Below are 10,143 nucleotides of genomic sequence, written 5' to 3'. Positions count from 1 at the left end.
GATTGGATTGGATTCATACATTCATGAGTGAATGAACACTCCCAATCACGGATAGCCATCAACTGGAGAGAGAGCATTCGTTAATGAATGAGTGGTTGAATGATGACTTTGACCATATTCTATAATTAATTAATTGAATGCTTTCAACCTACATCTGCGGAACTCCAGCAGATAAGGCACTTTTCCAATTGCTTCGGGATAGGTATTACACGTAGATTAAGCCTAGTTTTACAGTCTGTTGCCCTTCCTGACACCGGTTCTGTATGGAGAAATGTATTCATAACTGCGTGTTCTTGTGGTGGTTGTAATGTAGTGGGTTGTGTTTAAATGAAGAGGTGTGTATTAATATGGACACGAACACCCAGCACCCGAGCTAGGTCCAGCCGGAAATCGAACTTGTGGTCCTCTGAACCGAAGGCCGCTACTCTGGCTATTCAACCAAGGACCGTTCCCCTCGTTCCTAAATGATTAGCTCAGTGTGCGGTCACTTTTACCACCTTGAATTTGGGTTAGGCCTACACTCAGTTTTAGGCTCAGAGAAGCGTAGACCACGTAGGCCTACTGTACTTCTCCTGAAGAGTAGACTGTGTCGTACCTACATCTCTTGATCTTCTGACAAAAATTCAAATCCACGTTCTGCAGGGTGTACAAATATACCACGGAAAGATAAGCCCGAGATATGAAAATAAGTAGGCCTAGTCTATAGAGAGAAATTATATTGCAGTCAAAGCTGTTTGTAACGCATGATAAGTTTTGTTTGTTTATTTGTTTGTTTGCTTGTTTGTTTGTTTTTAGGTCATCGGCTCTGGTGTGGTTATCATTACTGTATCGGGCGAGTTGGACGTGCGTTTAGAGGCGCGCAGCTGTGAGCTTGCATCCGGGAGATAGTGGGTTCGAGCTCCATTGTCAGCAGCCCTGAAGATGGTTTTCCGTGGTTTCCCCATTTTCAGACCAGGCAAATGCTGGGGCTGTACCGTAATTAAGGCCACGTCCACTTCCTTCCCATTCATAGACCTTTCCTATCCCATCGTCGTCATAAGACCTATCTGTGTCGGTGCGACGTAAAGCCAATTCTTCTATCATTACTGTAGTGTAGGCATGACCGCTTACGCATGTTGTCTCTAGATTTTTACGCTATCACGCTTAATCCATGTGAGTGTTTCAGAATACAAATTTCTGTCATTTTGATTCGAATTTCGTGTAAATCTATAGATGCAGTGGCTTGTGAACATGAGATTTAAAGTCGCATATCACCACCAGCGTACTGGCTCGGTTTGTTGATAGAACGTAGCAGCTTTACAATGTCGAGGCAAAGGTACGATTTCAAGTAACAGAAACAGTAATAAAGGCTACTAAAGAGGTGTACATTTTAAAGCACGTGTATGCTGTATATTGATCCTGCCAGGTGAAGTGTCGGCCATGCTGTGCAGTGAGCAACTAGCCAATGAGCTTGTGGTACCACGCCCCTAACCAATAAGCTTGTAGGGTGCTGGGGAGCCGGCGCGCTGCGTTTAGCCCTCCTCTAGTAGTCCTGCTGGGCTCTCTGGAAGGGCAGTTGGATGCGAGCTCTGACAGTTATCCTGACGTCATGTCGTCGCCCTCAAGCGACACCAATGTATCCCTATCTCGCGGTCCTGACAGCGGGACCTACTGCACGAGCAGTGGGAGCGGCAAGAAGCCGGTTGCATTTTCTGCAGAACAGGTCACGTGCATGTGTGAGGCTCTGTTGCAATCCAACGACGTTGACCGTCTTGAAAGATTCTTACGTTCTCTGTCCCCTCAGGGGTTGATCAGGGGTAACGAGGCGGTTTTACGGGCACGCGCTGTGGTGGCTTTCAACCGGGGAAACTACCACGAGCTGTACGCCATCCTGGAATCGCACCCCTTTGATGGTCGTCATCATGCAAAGTTACAACAGATGTGGTTCACGGCGCACTATCGCGAAGCGGAGAGGGTTCGCGGCCGGCCGCTGGGGGCTGTGGACAAGTACCGCCTGCGTAAGAAGTACCAGCTGCCCAAGACCATCTGGGACGGCGAGGAGACCATCTACTGCTTCAAGGAGAGGTCCCGCAACGCCCTCAAGGAGTGCTACAACCGGAACAGATACCCCACCCCGGACGAGAAGAAGTGTCTGTCCAAGAAGACGGGACTAACTCTCACGCAAGTGAGCAACTGGTTCAAGAACAGGCGCCAGAGGGACAGGCCTGTGCAACACCGCACGTGAGTACCACCACCATTGTTCAGCCTGTCGGTATATTGTTGTTAGTCTGTAGAACGGCTTCAATCCTAGATGAAGCGCTGCTATTTGTACCACCCTAGCGTTGGTAACTTACTTGTACCGGCACTTGAAAGAACTCCTGCGGAGCGAAATTTCGGCATGTCCGAAATTGTTGAACTAGTCATGAGACGTAAAACCATTAAATTTATTTATTTATTTATTTATTTATTTGACCGGCCCTGCGGTGTACGGGTAGCGTGCTTGCCTCTTGCCCGGAGGCCCCGGGTTCGATTAGCGGCCAGGACGGTTTTTTTTTACCTGGTTCTGAGGGTTGGTTCGAGGTCCACTCAGCCTACGTGAGGAACTACCTGACGGTGAGATATCGGTCCTGGTCTAGAGAGGATTCGTCGTGCTGATCACACGACACCTCATAATTTCCATGCTTTCGGACTGAGCAGCGGTCGCTTGGTAGGCCATGGCGCTTCGGGGCTGTTGTGCCATGGGGTTTGGTTTTTATTTATTTATTTATTTATTTATTTATTTATTTATTTATTTATTTATTTATTTATTTATTTATTTATTTATTTATTTATTTGCGGAGCTGAGTAGCTCGGACGATAGAGCTCTGGCCTTCTGAGCCCAACTTGGGAGGTTCGATCCTGGCTCAGTCCAGTGGTATTTGAAGGTGCTCAAATACGTCAGCCTCGTTCGGTATATTTACTGGCATGTAAAAGAACCCCTGCGGGATAATATTCCGCAAACTCGGCGTCTCCAAAAACCGTAAAAAGTAGTTCGTTGGACGTTAAACATTATTATTATTATTATTATTATTATTATTATTATTATTATTATTAGTCTATTATTATTAAGCCTAGTGTTATTCAGTTTATAAGTTGCAGGACTATTTACATATGTGGTGGTAAATGCATTGTATGCTACTGTATCATCAACATCATCATCAAGAACATCATCATCATCATCATCATCATGTCGGCTCTATAGCTAAATGGTTAGCGTGCTGGCCTTTCGTCACAGGGGTCTCGGGTTCGATTCCCGGCAGGGTCGGGAATTTTAACCATCACTGGATTAATTTCGCTGGCACGTGGGCTGGGTGTTAGTGTCGTCTTCATAATGAATTCATCCTCGTTACGACGCGCAGGTCGCCTACAGGTGTCATATCAAGAAAAGACCTGCACCTGGCGAGGCGGACATGTCCTCGGACATCCCGGCACTAAAAGCCATAGGCCTACGCCATTTCATTTCATCATCATAATCAACATCATCATGTGCATTCAGTCTTACGACTGGTTTGTCTCTGCGTTGACTTTCCTCCAAATGAGTCTATCATGGGCTTTCCCTCTAGGACATCCATCATGTGCACCATGTCGCAGTCTGTGTCCCAGTCACGCCGACCTCCTCCTCTGGATCTGTTATAATAATTTCGTGTGGCTATTTCTAGCCGAGTGCAGCCCTTGTAAGGCAGACCCTCCGATGAGGGTGGGCGGCATCTGCCATGTGTAGGTAACTGCGTGTTATTGTGGTGGAGGATAGTATTATGTGTGGTGTGCGAGTTGCAGGGATGTTGGGGACAGCACAAACACCCAGCCCCCGGGCCATTGGAATTAACCAATGAAGGTTAAAATCCCCGACCCGGCCGGGAATCGAACCCGGGACCCTCTGAACCGAAGGCCAGTACGCTGACCATTCAGCCAACGAGTCGGACTCTGGATCTGTTGATCAACTCCGATACTCACTAACTCGATCTAGCACATTTGTATTGGACATCTTCCGTACTCAGCGCCAGCACCACATCTCAAAGCCTTCTAATTTCTTAACGTCACCTTTATTCGGAGGCCATGTCTCACTACGGAATATCGCCTCTGGCCACACGTACTGTAGGTCTTCACGAGGCTTTTTCTTAAGCCGAGGGACATGATGCGCTGACATATCAGAGATATTTTTTTCCTGAAGTGCCTTTTTTAGCCGTAGCTCCTACAACTCTTGATTTCAGTTTCACACCGAAGACATTCTCTCTGTGTTTGTCCGAAGTACCTGTTGAATTTTTTCTCTGTCTATGGTAACCTAATATGGAGTAGGTCTAGGTACCCCTGCCTGTGGGTGTTGAGCAGAATAATAATAATAATAATAATAATAATAATAATAATAATAATAATAATAATAATAATAATAATAATAATAATAATAATAATATCAGCAACAACAACCAAGTGCCTTATCTAAACCTGGACGTTTGCGACCCAGTCATTGCCCTAGCTAAACGAGGAGGAGTCACTGATTAGACATCTTGAGCTAAAGTTTACAGTCAGTAGGATGGCCAATTCCTTTTCACTCTTTCTCTGGTCAACAGCTCATGGGATACCCATCCAGGTGGCGACGACGTCCAATATTGCTTAATTTCGGATATCTCACGGGATCCGGTGTAACATGGTTACACCGTTGGATTATTATTATTATTATTATTATTATTATTTTATTAAATGTGAATTGGGAAGCCTTTACGTAGGATGGTATCCTGAATAACAGCTATCTTATTATTACAGATTTGACTTTCCATGTGTTGTCGAATATATTGGTTCTTCTTATTCTTATCATCATCTTCATGATCATGATCATCATCATCCCCAACACCTTCCGACTAACGTGTTTTGCGACCATGAAGCTACCGCCGAATCAGACACCTGTTTCTACTTACCTGCAAGGTCTAAGGAGTTTTCCATCTTCACATTATTAGGATTCTTCCGGTTGTTTATTCGACACTTCTCCTCTTCCGAGGTTCGGATCTCGTACTCTTTCACCTATGAGTTGTTTAAGAAGGACTGATGAACCCGTTGTTTTGCCCAATAAACCAACAGCCACTATCCCAATTAATTGCTGAAAGTGCCTTCTCTATTTTCTTCGCTTGATCAACTGTTATTGTGTTGAGATGGGATGTTTAAGAAGTCTTCAATTTTGACACATTCCAAGGGTGTCCTTTCCTTTACTCATTTCCCTTATTTTGCGAGGGCTGACCTTAGCGGCGTGGTTGGTTAGTCATTGGCCTTCTACAGCATTTTCAATATAGCCGGTTTAAACCCGACTAAGGTCAATTTAATTTCAAAATGTTTAAATGCAACGTCTGTACCATTACGGTAGTAGTGTAGAGAAAATCCCAAATTGTGTAAGTTATGAAAATATGCACTATAAAGTGTTCAACTATATAAGTTACTATAATATGCTCAAATATGCGCTTATACATGCACTAAAAACTTTGAGTCTACAGGCTTCCTGTTGTACAGGGCACGCAAAGAATCACTAGGAATGTAACAGAAGAAATTCAAAATGTGTTATAGCCTACTTAAGATTAACACATTATTACTTCAACATTGCATTAAGTGAAAGAACTAAATGTAAGATCGGACAGTAAGTTAAATTTAATATTCACAACACCATCAGAATCTTAAAGAATTCGCCCATTTCCCTTACCTTCTTAATCCATTAATCTTCGCAAGAACGTTTGCTACTTTCTACTTCAACCATGTTACGTTATCCAGCAGCTGCTTCCACACTTTTGACCACAGCATAAAGTAAGCCTACCTTCAAACGTCCAGAAATATCTACGCCCCATGTTTTCAATTGCTTGATGCTATTGCATAGGCTATGAAAATTTGATTTTATGTACCTACGTTTTGTGTACTCGGCTCTACACTGTCTAGATTACCATGGCTTTATACCACCTTACAATTATGTGTTTTACTCAAGTCCAGAAAACTCGAAACCTGTATTCACCACAAGAAGTTATACATATGCAGCAAGTATGTTCTTAGAATAGAAATAATTTATAGGTCTATACAAGCATCCAAAATATGCATACTCTGTATACAGTGTGTAAGACGTTATTCAACTGCCTTAATTCAGAGTGAAATAGGCTTGTGTAGGCCTAATTACTTTTATTAAGATATCTATGCGGCTGCATCAAAAAATGTTATTTGCAAATAATTCTCAACACCACTTCTGCTGGATAAAATTGTATCTCCCTGGCGACTGTTAGGATCTTCAGTAGGTAGTTAAAACATAGACTACGTTAAACAATATGACATTCTTTATAATTGTTTTATTTTTATTATTATTATTATTATACAATCTTCCTGCAACAGCTGCAGGTTGCCCAAAGACAAAAGAGTACATTAACAACAATAATGGATTTGGATACAGCAGATGTGATCGTATGATGTTAAGTGTAGGCAATTGAGTGAGGCATGTCAAACATTTATTTGAGGTCCGCAAGCATGATTCTTGAAGATCATGATGGACTTCTTGAGTGTGCTAATCGCGATGTTATAGATGAAATTTCTATTCAGCCCAAAGATATTGCAGAAGTTGACAAAAAAAGAAGGTATGGTTCCTCGAGCACCTAACATCGAGTTAAGCCTCTATGGACTGCGTGGTAACAATCAACTTCAATTTAGTGTCTAGGTCTTGTTCTTGTTCCGGCTTTTTATGAATATTATTCTTAAGGTAGGGATTCGTCCTTTTCCCTCTTCAAGAACTACTGTATGTTACAAAAGGCTGAAAAACTTGTTACTACAGTATTTATGTAGTATATATTCAACCGTAAAAGTAAAACATTTATAATCATTGTTTGTTTAGTAATATTGCCAGTTTATTACATTATTATTAACATTAATGTAATGTTCAATTATTCTCTTAGAATATTATTAACTTATAGCCTATTATTGGCAGTACCGGGCGAGTTGGCCGTGCGGTTATGGGCGCGCTGCTGTGAGCTTGCATGCGGGAGATAGTGGGTTCGAATCCCACTGTCGGCAGTCCTGAAGATGGTTTTCCGTGATTTCCCCATTTTCACACCAGGCAAATGCTGGGGCTGAACCTTAATTAAGGCCACGGCCGCTTCCTTCCAACTCCTAGGTCTTTCCTCTCCCATCGTCACCATAAGAACTATCTGTGCCGGTGCGACGTAAAGCCACTAGCAAAAAAAATATTGGCAGTAATATAATTGGTGTAAATTAGTTTCCTCTGTACATCAGTGGTAGAACGTCGGACTCCGGATCCCAAAATAGCGGGTTCAAACGCGGCAGACGTAGTAGGATTTTTGAAGAGCAGAAAAAGCTCCATTTCGACACTCGATGTTGGCATGTAAAAGATCTCTGGTGACACATTTGGTGCTTACCCGACAACATTCATTAAAACTCAGCCATAGACCCCCAAGAGAGATTCGGTTTACTCTGCTAAGCCTAGAGAAAAACTTAACGTTAAAACTAACGAGCAGACAGCCAGATGGCGTCAAATTAGAATGTCTGCACACGGTAGCTGAGACCATACAATTATTATTATTATTATTATTATTATTATTATTATTATTATTATTATTATTATCGTTAGAACTTCTCTGACGAAATATTACGCTGATGACAAACACAATATTCTATTTCTAGCGTGTAAATAATAGATTGCAAGAAAACCATGGAAACTGTTTTATAGCCTATTAAGTTTTGCTCCTTGCTATGAGAATTCTTTCCTTTTTCGTGATAGCTCTTAAAACGGTAGTCAGTACTACAACAACAGAATGGTACAATGTTCTCTTTTACAAATTCACTTCGCGAGATTATTGAATAATTTATTAAGTTGTTCTGCAAATTTTTGTTTAAATCAGTTTCTCGATATGTTTTCCCAAAGCAATGCTTTTGTGAATATAAAATCCTCAGAATGCTGACGAATTTAAAACACCTCTTGATTTTTTTTCGTACGTTACCCTTTTAAATGAAATAAAAGATAGATACGATAGGAACGAGAAACCTATCCATCGACATAAGATCTCAGAAGAACTAAATAATGGACTGTTAATAATAATAATAATAATAATAATAATAATAATAATAATAATAATAATGAAATGAAATGGCTTATGGCTTTTAGTGCCGGGAGTGTCCGTGCCTGCGCGTCGTGATGAGGATGAAATGATGATGAAGACGACACATACACCCAGCACCAGTGTCAGCGGAATTAACCAATTATGGTTAAAATTCCCGACCCTGCCGGGAATTAAACCCAGGACCCCTGTAGCCAAAGGCCAGCACGCTAACCATAGCCATGGAACCGGACATAATAATAATACGACACAAGGAGAGGGGTGGGGGCCTTAGAAATCAGAGCTGGTGTGAGGCAACGAAACGGACTCTCATCAACCATGGTCAACTGCGTTCTGGAAAAAGTCGTTAGAGAATGGAAGAAGGGAATTCCTAACAAAGAGACTTTCAGGATTGGGAGAGTTGAGGAGAGTATAAATATACACTCATGTCATAAAAACCAGAACACCTTGAAAGACTAGAGATAGGAAGTTCATATTCACAGGATATTTGCATTAGTACGTTCTGAAGAAATGATTAGCTGTTGAAACATGTCTGCCCTCAGGTTCAAGGTCCACATCGATATCTCGACGCACCACCACCGACTAGTAAAATGTGCCTGCGGCTCTCGTTATCGCTATAAACCGAAGGTAATGGATCAGTGTGACTTGAGCAGACGTGCAGGATACCTCGCAGACGTATGCGAGAACCGTACTGTCAAATGAGTGAGTTTGAATGACAGCGCATTATTCGCATGAGAGAACGTGATACATCCATCCGGGAAATTGCTGCTTGTGTGGGACGATGTATGTCGGCAGTGCAACGGGTGTGTACAGAATGCTTCACAGAAGGCCGTAGAACACGATGAGATGGGTGTGGTCGCACCACCCAAACCACACCCCGAGAAGATCGATAGACACCTCATTCGAATGGCATTGCAGGACAGATCTGCGTCCTCCTCTGCTCTGGCACAACATGGTGTGGGGTGCTATTGAGTGCAACCCACTGATCTGTATAGAGATCAGTGGTGCAACCACAAATCACAGTTGGTGCGTGTCCAGGGCACTGTGACCAGTTTGACTTACGTGAATGACATCCTGCGACCCATAGCCATACCTTTTCTGCACCATACCACAGACGCCATATTTCATCAGGACAATGCGCGACCACATGTTGCTGCACGAACACGTGCCTTCCTGTTGTCACAGGATGTCAGACTGTTGCCCTAGCCCGTCGGATCACCGGACTTGTCGCCAATCGAAAATATGTGGGATAAGGTGAAACGACGGCTGTGGCGCTGTGACCCAATGCCAACCACCAAAGATGGACTGTGGAACCTGGTGAGTGCAGCATGGATGGCTATATTCCAGTGTGGGAGTCGATGCCATCACGCATGGAATAAGTTATCAGTGCCCATGGAGGACCCAGTGCTTACTAGGCAACAGGACACATGCTGAACCTAGGTGACTGAAATGCTAATCGTTTCTGCAGAACATACTAATAAACATGTCCTGTGAATATGAACTTCTTATCTGTAATCTTTCAAGGTGTTTTGTTTTATATGAACATTAGTGTAGATTGTATGGCATTTGTTGATGAAATGAAACGGCGTGTGGCTTTTAGTTCCGCGATGTGTCCGAGGACTTCAGCTTGATTTGACTCCGTAGGCGACCTGCGCGTGGTGCTGAGGATGAAATGATGATGAAGATGACACATACACCCAGTTCCTGTGCCAGGGGAATTAACCAATTATGGTTAAAATTCCCGACCCTGCCGGGAATCGAACCCGGGACCCCTGTGACCAAAGGCCAGCACGCTAACCATTTAGCCATGGAGCCGGATGCACTTGTTGATGATATAGTGATACTCACCAGCGATAGAGGAACAGATGGAACAGATGGATCGAAGATCTCCAGGTCATAGCAAAGAAGACTGGGCTTCAAATTTCTTTTGAGAAGACTGAGTTCACGACCAACATTAAAGAGGCCCCTCAGTTGTTAAAGTTAGGAGAGGAAAAAATAAGGAGAGTTAAGAGCCTTAAGGATTTGGGAGAAACATCAT

At 43.0% G+C, this 10,143-nt stretch overlaps 1 protein-coding gene across 1 annotated transcript in view; it reads left to right on the top strand.

Moving 5' to 3' along the window:
• Positions 1-1,545: 1,545 nt before the first annotated feature.
• Six4 overlaps positions 1,546-10,143 on the top strand; it is a 190,536-nt gene continuing 181,938 nt past the window's right edge. Inside the window, exon 1 of the mRNA XM_067149199.2 lies at positions 1,546-2,220. Coding sequence (XP_067005300.1) covers positions 1,589-2,220 — 632 coding nt within the window. The 5' untranslated portion in view covers positions 1,546-1,588. The remainder of the gene's footprint in view (positions 2,221-10,143) is intronic.

Source organism: Anabrus simplex, chromosome 1 (assembly GCF_040414725.1).
Source record: "Anabrus simplex isolate iqAnaSimp1 chromosome 1, ASM4041472v1, whole genome shotgun sequence".
Classification (NCBI taxonomy): Eukaryota; Metazoa; Arthropoda; class Insecta; order Orthoptera; family Tettigoniidae; genus Anabrus; species Anabrus simplex.
This window is presented reverse-complemented; position numbering and strand designations above follow the sequence as displayed.